Below are 17,786 nucleotides of genomic sequence, written 5' to 3' on the forward strand. Positions count from 1 at the left end.
CCACTTAGATTCTTGACATAGCTAAAGAATGCCTATTAAACAAATACACTAAGCTTAAACATATATTCCCTATCATTAGCTATCATAATAATGCCCTTTATAAAGTCTCACAATTCTGCAGCTGTTCCAGTGTACTAAGCAAAGAAGGGAATGACACACTTGGCAATGCCAAACAGCATCTAGAAGGGAAGCATATGTCAGACTGATAAACAGCTTTAAAAATGTTTACACAGTTTGTTACTGTGGCAGCGTGAAGTATATTATAGATCTTGAAGATGGTATTAGCTTGCATTTCTGTTCTGTGGTTGTTAAACACTCTCTTCTTGCATGAGACTAGATCAAAATTCTGAAAGGTGCATAACAAGCTTATTTTTTCCCCAGTTCTGAAATATTATCACTGTACTCCATGTAAGGCCTATTATCAGTTAGCACTTCACTGCTAGGACCTTGAAGGATGCAATCAAAGCAGGCAATAATGTATACAGTAAGTAAAGATACTTGCTGAAAACCACCATACACAAAGATTTATTACACAGCATTCTTTTAAAATGGCTAAGCTCCATTGCACAGAAAGGCTAATATATTTGCATATAACACCAAGAAAACTGATTCTTATTAAAAAATACACAAAAGAATAAAACAGTAGCAGCAACTACTTACAATTATAAACAACTCAGTAGGGAATGCTGCCATCAGAAAACACAGTATTAAAAGTACTACAAATTGATTTAAAAAGGGACAGTAGAGAATAAATACCACAAACACAAAGTAGTACTTTGATGACAGAATGAACATCAATGCTGAATTCAGATTCAGAATGATGACAGAATGCAAAAGTGGGTTAATTTGTTTAATAAGTGAATATATGGTTTGCATTACTTATAGGAAAAGTCACTTTGATACTTTGTGAAGGGTTCCTTCATTAGGAATGTTTCAACAGGGTTCCATAGCTACTAGGTTGAGAAGACAGGTAAAGTTGTGTACTGCTGTTTTTTCAAAGTTAATATAGGTTGTGAGATGGCAGACACAGCAAATCTTTATTGCTCTGTGAAGGACGGTTTGATTAGAAATGCTGAAGCAGGGAGCCATATTAGCTTGTTGCTGACAGGTCAGGAACAGCCCCTGCTGTACAATTAGTTTGTAATGACTCACAGGCCACAACGGCCAGAGTAGAGGGATGAATTAGAAAAGTGGTCAGATCAGAAACAGGTTCAAAACAGATACGCAGAAATACTGTAATGCATTATGTTTAGCTGGACAGTGCCAAATTGGGGATTGGTATAATGGTTAAGGTGCTTGACTCTCAGAGACACAAGATACAGTGTTTGCTTCTCACCTTAGCAAACTAGCTCTGTGGTACAAGCTGTAAGACCAGCAACTTTAGATAAATAATACAGCTGATTAATGGTTTGAATCCAGCTATAAAAAATACTTTTCACAGGCATGTACCAAAGCCATTCTAACCTGTGAAACTTGATAATTGGGAAATTTGGGGCATGAATGGTTAGGCGGAAAAATGCTCTAGGGCCGCTAGCCTAGTAACCTCCTATAAACATAAGTAATAACAGCACTGACTTTGTATAACTTTTAGTGATTTAAATACACTGAGATTTTAGCAAACTAAAGACTATACAATGACCTAGTTTAAATTATACAATTAAGTGTTATCCTGCACAGCACCCACCTGCCTGGAGAGGAATCACTTGATGTTGATGAAGCAGGCAGAGGACTGGAAGGAGCAGAAACCATGGGCCATGAAGGAGATGATGGTGAGACAGGACCGGAGGACAATGGACTAAAAAAAAATAGAAAAAAGACAAAAAAAAGTTGTTCAAAATTTGAAATCAAAATACTAACATATAAATAATTCTGCAGTCCATTCAACAGTGATTACTGTAATGAAAGAATAACCTGAGCATTTTAATCCTGGGAAAGCCCCTTTTAAATAAGATTTGTCACAGCTGCTCAGACTCAAACATCTACTATTTGACAGACATAGTTTCAAAAGGTGCTTGGCTTAACACTGATAAGTTGCTACTTAATGCAGTCCAATTTTTTTCTAATCTTCCTGGAAAAATTGCTTACACTTACACTTTCCTAAAGAAATGTTAAAAAAAAGAGCAAGCTTAGCTCTGCAGACTGCCTGAGATAGTAACAGATGTATCATCTACTACGTAATCGGTCAACTAAGTTTGTGAATTTATTTAAACAGGTTGTTTTCAGAAATAAACCAGGAAAATAAGAATCATGCAAAGTTCACAAAATTAAACTGCCGAAGAGCAAAACATAACAAGATATGCAATTTATGCTAAATAAAGTATACAGTTATGTCAGCTCATGTTTAATTAGATTCCACCATTTTTGGAAATGCTTAGTGATTTGTACCACACAGCCCTTCCCACCCATTTACTTTCAATGAATGTGGCTAAAAAGGATAGTATGCATGCAAAATACATGTTAAACTGAAATACAAAAACGTACTTAGGATGAATATTGAGACACTTTCTATAAACTGAGTAAACATAAAAATGCTAGGTTGCAGTACTTGGCCCTTTGTAAATGCGTTGAGCATCTTTGAATAACAACCTCCACCCTCATGTCCACACAGATGTGCATGCACAAGTTAAATTTTAAAGCAGCTATGTTTATATTTCTGTATGATGTACTTGAGTTCAGCAATCAAAGCTCATATTCACTTCTTTCTCAAGTTACAACAGCATTCAGCTATAAAAGAGGAGTCCTGAGATACTTAGCTATGCACATGATAGTCTAGTGCCTGTTTAAAGTAATATGCAAAAAACCAACACTACATGAATTTACAGAGAAATATTTTGTGCGAGTCAAATGAAAAGGTGAGACATTCTTAGGGTATACTAGGAAACAGCTCAAAATAAAAGAGTATGAAGGAAATGGAAAGAGAAGTGGAAAAACGTGCGGCACTTTTTGAGATGCAGATGTCTAGATAAGGCAGCAGAAAAATGTTCTGAATGAAGGGAAACAAGGAGCAGAACTACCCTCTTAAGTGAGAAGAATAGAACTCTCGGTAAGGAGAAAGGAGAAAGAAGAACAAAAGCAATGAATTTAACTAGAAAGCCTTGTAAAAAGAACCTTATTTACAGAGGCAGAAACTGGAATAGGCAGACAGTATTCTGTGAAAGAAATGACTCCTGAAGTCAAGGATAATACTTTTAAGCAATAACCCACGCCTGGGTGTGTGTAATGCTGGATTTACCCACGGTTGGTGTGGTTTGGTCACGACGGCGAAGCCCGAGTGGCCAAACAAAGACAACCGTGAGGAAATCCAGCATTACCACAGAAGTGGTTATTGTTATATCTAATGACATTATTTAAGAAAAAAAAAAAACTTATTTTTCTTAAATAATGGCATTGTATAATGCCTCTGTGCTGCCCTTCCACAGCTGTCTGGTATCCTGGAGCAGTTCTGAAGTACTGCGCATGTGTATGCTCACGCAGTACATCAGAGCTGTGTGTAGAGGAAGCAACGGAGAAAGGAAGATCTCCGTTGATTTTTTAAAGTTGTCTTGCTATGTTAAATGAGTTTAACATAGCGAGATATCTTTAAAAAAAGCAACGGTGAAAGGAAGATCTCCGTTCTCTTTTTTAAAGTTGTCTCGCCATGTTAAACAGGTTTAGCATAGTGAGACAGCTTTAAAATAGCAACGGACAAAGGAAGATCTCCCTTGCTTTTTTTAAGATATCTCTCTATGTTAAACTTGTTTAACAAAGCGAGATTACAGCAACGGAGCTCTTCCGTTCTCCATTGCTGCCTAACACATAAAAAGTAAAGACTTATACTAATGGAAAAAGTCCTGGCTACCGGACCTTTTTCCATTAGGATAAGTCTGATTTACAACGGGCACGCTGACCAACCAGATGCATGTTTTGGAATATTAATGGGGGGTCACTGTATAATTTTCAGTAACCCATTACATCAAAGCTATAATCAACATGAAGACACAAAGAGCACTGGCTCAGACAATGAGATATCTTTTAAAGTTTTGGCCATTAAGTCAAGCAACCTAGGAAAAGACGCCCAAGGTAATGAGGAGTACCAAAGCTCACTGTAGTGAGCAGATTGGAGGAGACAGATGATAAAAGGGTAAAAAGTAATGAGCAATGAATTGATTCCTGAAGAATACCCTTGTTGATACTGGTCAGCCAAGAAAGAAAGAAAGAAAGAACCAATTCAGAAAGAGAAAGTCCAAGGAAGAAAAAAAACAGATATGAGGCGGCAGTTAATGTAAATGATAAAGGTTATGTGCTATTCACTTGCTTCCTGTGGTCCAGGGTTGGATTTCCTCAGCCTCCATTTCCCTATTGTAGGACTTTGAGCGTTAACCAGATGGTGCTCCTGAGCAGACTCTAGAAAAGGTTCATCTGGATCCGTGCTCTAACCGACTAAGAAATGCAAACAAACATAAATAAGGAGTCAGAAAAAAAATCAAACAATTTAGGCAGTGCACAAAAACAGCCTTGGCCAGAAGCAGACATATGACAATGTAAACAGCCAATGCAAAGGTTGTGCTGTTTATCCAAAAGCAGCACATATCTGATCAGATGATCACTGGATAATTGATAAATTCCAAGTAAAAGAACTTTAGAAAGGAAACAAACAGCCAGATAGGGAAAAGGTTTGTGACAAAAATGTGGAATGAGTTTGGTTAACAGTATAGAATAAGAATGAGCTGCAAGCTTTGATAAGATGAAGATGAACACTATGTATACCTTTTAGGAAGAAAGTAAACACAAAGGATTATGAGTGGGTTGCTGATCGCAACCACAGTATTGTGTGTTCAACATATGGATGCCAAGTAATTCATCTAAAGACAAAAGCTCAAGAGATGAATCTTTGCATCCATGTTGATCACACCTGCTTCACGCCAAGTATTTTGCTGGCTTTTCAAGCCATAAAACACTTTAGTAAGTACTGTCAGAAAGGCAGTGTAACACAGTCTCTTATGTTGCACAAAGTGATGAACACATTACTGTTACAGACAGCACGCCAAAACAAATCTGTTTTGAATTCTGCTGCTATCATTTGCTGGTCAGTACTGGCAGATGTAACTGCCTTGCTCAATACTGGGGGTGCTTAACTTTTGTTAAGATTAAGTCTGGTAGTACAGAAGCACTTAACCGATTTGTCTTTTTCCGAATATTGAAGCATAATCACCTTGGTCCATGTACTACATTTCTTTAAAGCATAAAATGTATCAGTGTGAAGAAGTAAAGTAGAAGAGGATGCTTAACTTTCAGATTGCCGACCAGTCATTTGTGGAGTCCCACACGGTTCAGTCCTGGGTCCTCTCCTGTTTGGTATCTACTTCTCTGAAGTCCAGGCCAACACGAAGGGACTCTGGCTGACAAAGTTCACAGACAATTGTAAGTTGGGAGCTATTATTAACTCCCTAAGTGATGTTGACATCCTACAGAAAGGCCTCACTGAGACCAACGACTGATGTCAAAACCATGGCCTTAAGCTCAATGCCGAAAAATGTGATGTTATCACCTTTGGGAAAAACCTGGTTCCCATGAATTACCACATCGATGGTAGTCCACTGAACCCAGATGGTGTTATAAGAGATCTGGGAACACAGGTTGACAGCAACCTCTATTTTGATCAGCATATTGCCACTGTGGTCAGAAAGTCCTTCTATGTGGCACATCTCATTATTAAGGGTTTTGCATCCAAGAAGAAAGAGGTCATTGTCTCCCTCTACTCTTCCCCTCATTAGGCCAATCATCGAGTACAATGGCCCATTTGGCATGTACCTCACTAGACACCTGCAACAACTGGAGAGGCCGCAAAAGTACCTCACAAAGAGGATTCTAGGCCTTAAACACTTGGCCTATATGGACAGACTCAAAAAACTCCAACTATTCTCTGTCTCATATCGTCTACTTAGAGGCGATCTCTGCCTGACTTACAAAGCCATGTCTGACCCAGCTCTGTTAGAAATGCTACATCTAAAGAAATCCCAATCACTCCGCACCACACGCTCCAGAGACCTCAACCTCATTACCATAATCAACAGAACGTGCTGGAGGGACAGGTTCATAACCCAGAGACTGCCTATGCTATGGAATAGACTTCCCATACATGTCAAACAGAGCACCTCACTGGCCCTCTTCAAGAGAAATCTTGATGAGTGGATGGGAAATAGAAAATTCACCACGGGGATCACTCCAGTAGCTCTACTTGACAGAGGCACTGGGAACTAAGGTCGGGTGGCATGATGCCAGGATAATCCTATGGGCTAGGCTTGTAAAGACTCCTGGTACACACCTATGAACCAGAAATAAAATGAAAACAGGAAGCGTGAAGAATAATTAACTGTCAGTGCCAAGTAGTTGTAATATGTGAAAAGTATAATGGGAAAGCGTTGGTTATAACGGGAGAGTTATAGCTGTCATAACTCAAACTTAAGAGTAATATTATGATTCTTTTTGTATCTACCAATAAAGAAGCAAATTGTTTCCAGATATTTTGGGGTGGGTTGGGGTGCCTGATTATTTCTAAAGTAAAATATTCTGAAAACCTTGGCTTCAAGCTTTAAGGTGGCTTCTCAGTTCAAGAAGGTCTTTAAAGTGGTTTCACTGTTTCTCACACTCAGCACATTTCACAGCCATTCTACATATTTTCCAGTATCAATAATTGAGACATTCGGTCACACTGACAGAAGAGGATATGATGACTAACTTGGTACACATGGGTGGGGAAACAGGAATAAATAAGGAGAGGTCATTCTAGACTTCTGTCAGGCAAATAGCTTGATGGTGGCTCATGCATGGTCAGTAACAGACACAGTCACAAGATCACATACAAGAGTGCCCAACATGTAAATCAGGTATACTGCATCCTAGTAAGGAAAGGACACTGAGATAGCATAAACCACTGGTTACAACAATCAGCTGCAAGCAGTGGTCAGAGAAGGCTCTAAGCTCAAGAGAGTAGTCTGAAGAAATGGTGGTTGACTTGAGAAAAAGTACAACAGTTCAAGGAACTACTCAAGGCTCTAGCACCCCAAGAATAAGAGGGAATAGGTGGAGTTGAAGAAGAATGGCAGTACCTCAAAACAGCATGTGTGAGGACTGCAGAACAGATATGAAGCTAAGCCTGGTATGGAAATAAGGAACAAAAGGAAAGTTGGTGGTGGAATGCAGAAGTCATCAAAAGAAAGGAAGACTGCAGGAAAAAGTGGGAGATACAAAAGATGGACCAGCTAGGTTGGCTAACAAAGAGGCTAAGAAAGAAATTGCAATAGCAAAGAACAAGGCATCAGAGGCAGACTACCAGCTTCTAGAAAGTGACCCAATAAATGCCACAAATAAACTATATCAGGTTGGAAGGCAGAGACAGAAAGATAAAGAAGATAGTCAGACATCCTTCATAAGAGATACTTGCAAAAACCTACTCAACATTCCACAGGACATTAAAGGGAGATGGAATGTGTACTTCCAGCAGCTTTGGAATACAGAAATCCCCACAGAAGCTGTACTGCCCCACACACAGCCTAGAGTGAGAGAAGACCAAGAGCCCATCATAGAAGAAGTAAGAACAGCACTAAGGAAAATGAAATCAGGGAAACAGCAGGCTCAAATGAGGTCACAGCAGATATGATAAAGATGCTGGGTGAGATAGGTGAGAATTGGCTCCTCGGGTACTCACAGTAGTATGAAGAGAAAGGCATATCCCAGATGACTGGAGAATAAGCATACTAGCGTCAGTGTTCAAGAACAAAGGAGACATTCACAACTGTGTGTAGTACAGAGGCATCAAACTCCTGTTCTGGAGAGGGTGACTGATAAATGAATACACAGAGCAACAGAAAGTAAGATGGAAGATGAACAGTTCTGATTCCGATCAGGATGCAGTACAACTGAACCAATGTTTGCAGTGAAACAGATACTTGAGAAAAAAATAGAAATGAGGAAAGTGTCCAACTGAGCATTCCTAGACTTGGAGAAATCATATGACAAGATCCCAAGAAAGCTGATTTGGGCAGTCCTACAGTAGTTAGAAGTCTCAGAAATATTGGTATAATTACTGAAAGGTATGTACAACGACCCAATGACTCAAGTACAAACAGTGTTTGGTCTCAAAGAAGGGTTCCTAGTGGGAGTGGGTACTCATCAGGGTTCATCTCTGAGCTCACTGTTGTTCATACTAGTGATGGATTACATTAGTAAAGAGGTAGAAAGGGACAGATCAACAAAGTTGCTGTATGCAGACAATATGGCATTATGGGCAGACTCTGAGCAAGACCTTCAGCAAAGGATAGGGAACTGGAATGCAAAACTGAAGACACGTGGGATGGAACAGACTACAGATAAGGCAGTTGTAATGGCAGAAAATGGAGGAAATTTGAAGAAGCTGAGAACTGAGAAAGGAAAACAATGGTACGGATTTAACATCTTCAAGTATCTGGAAGGGGTAGCTGAGGAGAAGAGAAGTCTGAAAGAGGAGAAAAAGGGGGTTGATGATGATGATGAATTACTGAGGCATTCATAAAAGGAATTATGAAACTAATAAGGAACTTCTTGAAAATATGGAAGAATACGGAAAGAGAAATTCATTCAGTAGATATATTAGTATCATGCACTTTAGCAACAAGACCTATTACTTGTGTTTTAAACTCCTTTTTAAAGCATACAAAAAGGCTGAGAGGGCCTGAGCAGCAAGGTGGGACAGTGGTTAATGCTGCTGAATCTTTTCAGCTCAGATATCAGGAGGTTCAATAATGACCTACGAATGCTAAATTGGAGTTTTCATGGTTTTTTCTTTGTACTTCAGTTTCTTCGCTCCTTCCAAAGATAAAGAGTTCAGGCTGCTTGACCAACTATTCTAATAAACTTTCCCTAAATCACTTTGGCTTCCTCAGCAGTGGCAGTAAAGAAAACAAAGCTCCATGATTTCAGTAAATCTGCCATGGTTTCAGTGAGTGTTAATGCTGATGTGATCCTGACTTATACATTCCTGCTAGATGGGAAATCTCTCTATTAAAACTGATGCACATGTACTTAATCAGATAACTAGGAAAGTACAGTTTTGTACCTACCATAAATGTAGATGTTCGAGGATCCACATTGCTGCAGTCCTAACTATTGGGTAGTCCGCTGTCCAGTCGGCCCGAATACCAAAGTATATGGCTGACGTCGGTCAAGGCGCATTAGACTGACGTCAGTACGTCAGGGTACTAATGCGCATGACCGACGTCATATCCTCAGTCTTTTCTTGCCCCAGATGTCAGAAGACCCTAAAAAGACAAGGCCAAAACCAAAAACTCCAAACATACCTGCACCAAAAATATGTACAATATATACAAAATTACCAGAATATAACCTCACCTACACAACCACCCCTAAACACAGAGGGAAGGAGGGAGGTAAATTGGACTGCAGCAATGTGGATCCTCGAACATCTACATTTATGGTAGGTACAAAACTGTACTATGTTCTTCATTCCACATTGCTGCAGTCCTAACTATTGGGTAGAATCCCAAAGCAGAGGTAAGGGAGGCTGGCAAATCATAAGGAAGCAGGAGCTGACAACATGCCTTGCAAAATAGCTGTGGCAAAACCAGCCCTAGACTTAGAGTAGAGAGGAAGGTGATAATGCTTAGAGAAAGTATGCACTGAACTCCAAGTAGCTGCCTCCAAAATATCCTTAGTTGCCACCCCTTAGAAATGCTGTTGAAGTGGCAGTAGCCCTAGTGGAATGAGGCCTAATCCCAGCTGGAATCTCCTTGCCATGATGGGAATAACAAAATGCAATGCAAAACCCAATCCACCTAGAAATAGTTTGTTTTGACACAGGCTTGCCCTGCGAACTCAAAGCAAAAGAAACAAACAACTGCTGAGACTGCCTAAAATCCTTAGTCCTGCTTAAATAATAACGCAATTGCCTGTGTACATCTAAAGTGTGCAAAATCTTTTCCCCTTTATTTTGGGGATCTGCATAAAAAGTAGGCAAATGAATAGTTTGGTTTAAAGCCACACTAGAAACCACCTTAGGCATAAAGGAAGGATTAGTACGTAATGATACCTATCCTTATGAAAAATCAAAAAAGGCTCAACCGCCATAAGGGCCTGCAACTCAGAAACCCTTCTTGCAGAAGTAATGGCCAACAAAAAAGCAGTCTTCCATGACAAGTATTTCAATTCAGCAGTAGCCGCAGGCTCAAAAGGTTGTAGAGTAAGTTTCTCCAACACAAAATTGAGATCCCAAGCAGGAGTAGGAGCTCTACGTGGGGGTCTTATATTCTTTGCCCCTCTAAGAAATTGCTTGAACAAAGGATGTGAAAACAATGGTTGGTCACAATCATAGTGAGCTGAAATTGCTGCAGCATGAATCTTAATGGAAGAGAAAGACAAACCTTTGTCCAATAACTCAGTAAGATATTGAAGAGCCACACTCAAATTAGGCTCAGAAATCTCCAAATTCTTTGCTGCAGTCCAAAATAAAAATCTCTTCCATTTTTCTGCGTACACTTTCCTTGTACTAGGTCTTCTGGCTTCCATAATCACATTTAAAACTTGTTGAGGAAGTTGAGATCTGCTGTCTTTCAAAACAGAATATGCCAGGCTGTTAGATGAAGAGAGTGAAGCTTGACATTGAGCAGGTGACCGTCCCTCTGAGACAACAGGTGTGGAATCAAGGGTAAAGGCCATGGAGGCTTCCTTACCAGACTCCTCAGTAATGGGTACCAGTGCTGCCGAGGCCAATCTGGAGCTATTAAAATCATCCTTGGCTTGTCTTGTCTGACCTTTAGAAGCACCTTTGGGAGAAGAGGCAGAGGTGGAAAAGCATACACATGAAGATTTTTCCAACTGAAAGAAAGAGCATCCACTTTCCAAGCTGTGTGATGAAACCTCTTTGTGCAAAACTTTGGCAGCTGTTGGTTTAGTGGAGAAGCGAACAGATCTATGTCTGGAGTTCCCCATGACACTGTCAATTTTTGAAATACATGAAGATCCAGTTTCCACTCGTGGGGATCCATGATTTGTCTGCTTAACACATCTGCTAAGGAGTTCTGTGCTCCCGGCAGAAACCTTGCCTGAAGAGTTAGTTGCAAGCTGAGCGCAGTCTCCCATAAAATCATTGCTTGCCTGCACAATGGGTAAGAATGTGTTCCCCCTTGTTTGTTGATGTACCACATGACAGTTGTGTTGTCTGTTAGAATCAACACCTGCCCTGGAAGAAGTAACTCCTTGAAAGCCATTAATGCAAACTGGACTGCTAACATCTCTTTCATGTTGATATGTAGATGCTGTAGTCTGGCAGGCCACTTGTCTTGTATCCACTTTCCATTTAGATGAGCTCCCCAAGCAATGTCTGAGGCATCTGTCGTTAGAATCTGACTCGCCTCTGGCCGGGTCACAGAGAGTCCCTTGTTTAGGTGACATTCCTGAGCCCACCACAAAAATTCCTTTTGAATGCAAGGTATTATTTGAATGACAGTGTCCAAATCCTGGCAGTGCTGTGTCCATACATTTTGAGATACCATTGCAGCTTCCTCATATGCAGTTTGGCATTGGGAAGCACCAGAATACAAGATGCCATGAACCCTAAGGCTTGAAGGACTGTCCTTGCAGTCAGCCCGGACTGAAGAGATCGTTGATGGAAGTAACTGGAAAGATTCTTTTGTTTGTCCGGGGTTAAAAAGGCCATCTGGGCTGCTGTATTCAGTCTCACACCCAGAAAGCACATGTCTCGAGAGGGTACTAGACTGGACTTTATTTCGTTCACAGAATACCCTAGGCATCTTAGCACTGCTATCACATATTCCAAATGCTGTAGAAGGTCTTCCTTTTCTTGAGCCAGAATCAGGCAGTCGTCCAAGTAAGGATAGATTTGAATTCCTTTTAGCCTGAAGTAAGCTATCACTGGAGCCAGAACCTTTGTGAATACTCTGGGCGCAGTAGATAAGCCAAAGGGCAATGCAGAGAACTGATAATGAGAATTTCCAGCTCGAAAACGCAGATACTTCCTGCAACTTAGTCTTATAGGCACATAAAGGTAAGCTTCCTTGAGATCCAAAGTTACCATCCAGTGATCTTTGCCCAGCAGAGGTAAAAGCTGTTGTAACGTCAACATTTTGAACTTGGGAATGTCCAGACAAGTGTTGAGGATAGATACATCCAAAATTGGTCTCCACGTGTTCCCCTTCTTCGGTACTAGGAACAGGCGAGAATAAAATCCTAGGCCCCTTTCTGGCACAGGAACTGGCTGAATGGCCCCTATTTGGAGCAACAGAGAAATTTGCTTGTGAGCCTCTGTTCTTTGTAGAGGAGGAATGTCTGGCATGCCTTTGAAAGGAGGCAAGGTATGGAAATAAAACCTGTAACCGTGGTGAATGATATCCAGAACCCATCTGTCTTGGGTAATTAAATCCCAATTTTCTTTGAAAAGAGACAGCCTTCCTCCCAAAGGTGCTGCCAGGCGAGAATGTACTGGCAGCTGAAAAGGCAGGTCATTGGGTCTGTTTACGAAAGGACTGACCCCTGCCCTCACCAGAAGTCTGAGCAGGTGAACTCCTGTTCTAGGCCTAAAAGAACCTTGAGCTCTGCCCCTACCACGTCTAGACCTACCCCTAGACTGGGAATCATAAGCAGGATATGTCCATCCCTTAGTAGGCCAATTTCTACTAAACTTCAGAGGCTGCACCTGCAAAAAATCCTTAACAGTTTGCATAGACTTAGCCTTGTCCTCCATTTTCTTTAAAACTGCTTCCACAGGCGAACCAAACAACACATCAGACTGTAAAGGAGCATCCAAAATCCTTGTCTTAACATGCTCAGCTAAATTCTGATCCCTCAACCAGGCGTGCCTCTGAAGAACAGAACCAGTGGCAGCCACCCTCGAGGAGGCCTGCACAGCATCAAAACCACACTGCAAGGAATGCTTACCCACCTGTTCAGACACATGAACTAAATCCTGCAACTCTTTACACTCAATACCTTCAGCCAGAGCATCCACCTTAGACTTCAATTGTGAAAGGAGATAATTCTGATATTTTAACATATGAAACTGACAATTCAACGCCCTCATGGCTAAAGTGGAAGAAGTATACACTTTCTTTCCCCATCTATCCAAAGCCCTTGCCTCTTTATCAGGAGGAACAGGATTTTTAACAACAGAAGCCTTCACACCTTTAGGCCCCTGAGAGACAGTTTCGGGTCTGCCCTAGGACTCTTAAGAGATACTTATGGGCTTCAGGCACCCTATAGTACCTATCCGGTTTAACTGGGGCAGGAGGCAAAGAATCAGGATTCAGGGAAGCCTCTGCAAAAACATCTTCTACCACATTCAGAACAGGAGGTATAGCTAAAGGCCTATGCTGGGGTAAAAACAAGAATTCTCTAAGCCTCTTCCTGGAATCAGAGAAATCTTGACCTTCCCATTTAAAATGCTCCCTCATGGAATGCAGAGTCTCTGAAAATGAAAAATCCTCAGGAGGCGAAGCTGAAGGAGTAGAATCATCCACATCAGAATCAGAATAAGGAGGATACTCCTGCAAGTCTTCAGCCGAAGACTCAGAAGCCTGCGAACATTGCTCAAAACTCTCAAACTCAGGTTCCACCCTAGGCCTCTTATCAGGAGGGGGCATAGAACCTCTAATCATAGTAATCAAATCCTCTGCCATTTTTAGCATATGCTTCTTAGGCAAAGACACTGAAACACTCGGAGAAACCCCCACTGAAGCTAAACTAGGCCTGCCTCTTAAAGAAGCCTTGGAAACAGAAGGGGAGGCCCTAACCACCTTAGGAAGAGAGGGAAGAACAGCCACCTGAGAAGCCCCTTCAGCCTGGCCTACTTCCTGAGAGGACACATCCTGTAACAGTAAAGTTTCTCCCAGAGACTCCAAAGAAACTCCTGGCAGAACCTCCGGCTCCACTGAGCCTTCTAAAGAACCGACGTCCGGGACTGTCGGTTCTTCCACTCTAGGCTTAGCTGCTTTGTCCTTGCGCTTTTTGGCCGAAGCGGGCGTCGGAGCATCCGACGGCATTTTATAATTACAACGCTTCCCAAACACTAACCTGGCACAGTCTAACCTTCTCTTAATAGTGCGTTTGTTAAATCTAGCACAAGAGCGGCATCCAACAACGTCGTGCTCAGGCCCTAAACAAGGTATACACAAAGTATGGTAATCCCTATGAGGTATCTGTTTCCCACAAGAAATACAGTTATTCACTTTTTCTGACATCCGGTTAAATACTGAGGCAAGAAAAAACCAAAATATTCCCCAACGGGGTACTTAGCCAACTTTGATTCGGTCTGAAACTCTGACTTCAGAAACTTTCAGAACGCCAACCTGCACTCGCAAAACTGCTTCTGCATCGGACCATGCGGCAAAAAAGACTGAGGATATGACGTCGGTCATGCGCATTAGTACCCTGACGTACTGACGTCAGTCTAATGCGCCTTGACCGACGTCAGCCATATACTTTGGTATTCGGGCCGACTGGACAGCGGACTACCCAATAGTTAGGACTGCAGCAATGTGGAATGAAGAACATCACCCTTTTCAGATGTGATACTGGCTTCTTCCTAGCAGATGAATTAGTCTGTAGCAAGAAGTTAGCACTGATTGTGTTTTCTGTACTGTCAGTTCAACATACACTGAAGGACAGAACAGATAAGGTCAAACCAAACCAGAAGGTATTTGAATAACTTCACTGAGGCAACAGCACAGACATTTGTTGTCATGACAAACTAAGTCCTTGCAGCAATGGATAGCTTTATGAATATGTCACAAGGCAATGCCATGATTTGGCTGAAACCCATCTGCAAATCCTTCTCAAAACACCACATGTGAATTTGTGGCACTGACTATTGGCCAAGATAATCAAATCACTGTAAAAAATATGATTTTTTTTTCTCATGTGGCATCATGAAAGAAATGAAGTTATTAATAATAATAATAATCATAAAGAAAACAAAAAGAAAAGAGGAAAGAAAACCAAGAACGGAACTTGTGTTCACTTCTTCCCCAGAAGGCAATGGATGATTGTTGAACAGCACTCTGAAAGACTTGTCTACGAGGTAGCTTTAAACCTACTGAATTACAGTTTCACTTAAACTACGCAGCCCCAACCCACTAAACAGCTTGTCATGCTACAAAGAATCAAATTCTTTGGTTATGGCAATAATGATGACATCTGTTATGTCTCCACTGAAATAAAACTGAAATCAGAGGTCACTTCCACCCAAGATACCTTCAGATTTTTTTTTTTTAAAGACAAGCTGCCTACTCCTAAGTGCCACAGTGGCAAGCTTCAGATCCACCAAACCCAGATAACTCAATTGAATATGCAGAAATGTACACCACTACAATGTACCAGTGCAGGGCAAACCCCAAAAACAAATCAACAAACTTTATAATAAAAGAAAAACAATTTTGACCAAAAGTAAGAGAAATTCCCAGAATGTCAGAACCTTTGTCACTGAAATAAACAACATAGGAGCTTAATAAAATCCGCCAAAGCCAAATTTCAAACTAAAATTGCTACCCAAACCAGACAACCACAATGCATTTTTAGTTATGTTCAAAATCTCAAAAGCACAACACAGCAATTCGCTGATCTGATTGTGAGCTATGTTACCTACACAGAGGGTGAAGATATATTGAAACTACTGGCCAATAAATTTACCTCTACTTTTACCTCTCTCTTCCTTCCATCTGTCCCTCAAGATGTACCTGAAACTGGCTCCAGCTATCACACAAGACAAAGTCCTAAAAATGTTATCAAAAGCTAAAAATACTGCATCGATAGATCTTGACAATATCCCTGGATGGATCTTAAATAGTGTGAAGCACGATTTAACCACACCCCTAACAGCACTGTTCAATCTCAGCCTCCATACAGGTTTTGTACCAAGTGAATAGAGAACAGCTATAGTTGTTCCCCTGCATAAGGGAGGACCTTCCAAAGAACCAGGCAGTTGCAGACTCTTAAGTCTGACCAGCCTCATATGCAAAGTCATGGAAAGACTTATCATGGAACTAATCAATAAGGACACAGGAACCTCCAAAACACTGGACCCATCTCATTTTGGATTCATCAAGGACAAATTTTGCTTACTCGTCCTAGTAGATTTTTTGAAAAGGTCACCAAAACAATGGATGAAAGCAAAATGATACACACCACATACCTTGTCCTGACAAAAGCTTTTGACACGATTCCCACTCATGCATACTAGAAAGGCTAAGTAAACTGGGAATAAACTATGTCACCCAATGGATTGCCAACTGGCTTACAGACAGGATGCAGAAAGTCAAAATAGGGAAAGATACCTTCAGAAATAGACCAGTCACTAGTAGAGTTCCCCAGTGTTTTGTGCTGGGACATCTCCTATTTGGCATCAAATGTTCTGAAATAAAAGCCAATAACAAAGTGCTCAGGCTGACTAAGTCTGCAGATAACTGCAAATTAGGAGCAGTTGCTGAATCCCCAAATGACTTGGCCACCCAGCAGGAAGATTTGTTCCAAACAAATAACTGTTGCCAAAATCATGGACTGCATGCCAAAAATACATTACTGTATCCTTTGGGAAATCACCTATCCCAGGGAACTACCATATTAACAATGCACCTCTATGAGTTGACCCAGTTGTTTGGGATTTGGAAACTTATGTGGACAGTGACCTAAACTTTTGACCAACATGTGTCCACAGCTGTAAGAATGACATTTTATACTGCAGAGGTTATAAACAAAAGGATTGTGTCTAGATCTAGGGAAGTCATTTACTCAGCCCTCATTAGGCCACTCATTAAATATAATGCACCTGTTGGCATGCATCTGTCCAGACACATGCAACAACTGGAATGCCCACACAGATACCTTATTAAAAGGATGCAAGGCCTAAACAACATGTCCTACATGGACCGACTCATAGTCCTGTCACTATACTCAGTATCCTACACACTGCTGATTAAGTGACCTGTGTCTGGCATACAAAACATCCTTTGACCCATCACTGATGGATTTACTGCAAATAAGCAAGTCAAACAGCATCAGAAATACTCTAGGGATCTAAACCTCTTCTGTAACATCAACAGGGGATACCACTGCTCTGGAACAGACTCACTATCCACATAAAACAAAGTTCATCCCTGTCCAAATTCAAGCGCAAGTTGGATCTATAGGTGGGAGAAAGAAAATTAACCTCAAGACTGCCCTCTGTATCACTAAAGGTCAGAGGCAGCTCCTAAATGCATTATCCCATGCATGAGTCTCCTCAAATTATCTATGGTATGACCCCAGTTATTGTCATTAAGGGCAACATATAAATATCGACCATTCATAGTGCTTACCATCTTAGTGCAAGAATTCTGGACAAAACCAAAATAATTGGGGGGAACAAAAGTCAAAAAAGGGACAATTTTTAAATATTACTTTTATAAAATCAAAAGTTGAAAAAATAACAGGTGTTACAGTATGTCCATTTTCTGAAGGGTATAAAGTCTGAAACTTAAATGTCTGTCATAATTTAGTGTCTTTCAATCTTCAATGATTTGCCAGAAAACCACAAATTTTATCCGGAAGAGACCAAAAATATGAGGCAAAAAATTTGGACAGTTGAGAGGCATGTGACTCTGGGATGCGTTAGGCCAATCTCTAACAAATTGGGATAAGTTATTTGAACAAAAAAGGGAAATTGACTAGGCTTAAAATGGCCCACAAAGGCAGCTAGATTAGTACTTACCTATGAATCTGTGTGACCCAAATACACCGCCCTATTCCTGAGGTTTGTAAATATTGCA

General features: G+C 40.9%; 1 protein-coding gene across 1 annotated transcript in view; it reads right to left on the reverse strand.

Moving 5' to 3' along the window:
* Positions 1–17,786, reverse strand: part of ARHGAP26 (Rho GTPase activating protein 26) — a 3,815,868-nt gene that overhangs the window by 186,996 nt on the left and 3,611,086 nt on the right. Inside the window, exon 21 of the mRNA XM_044069158.1 lies at positions 1,685–1,795. Within this exon, the coding sequence (XP_043925093.1) occupies positions 1,685–1,795 (111 nt within the window). The remainder of the gene's footprint in view (positions 1–1,684; positions 1,796–17,786) is intronic.

Source organism: Protopterus annectens, chromosome 4.part0 (genome assembly GCF_019279795.1).
Source record: "Protopterus annectens isolate FY-2018-M chromosome 4.part0, PAN1.0, whole genome shotgun sequence".
Lineage (NCBI taxonomy): Eukaryota > Metazoa > Chordata > Ceratodontiformes > Protopteridae > Protopterus > Protopterus annectens.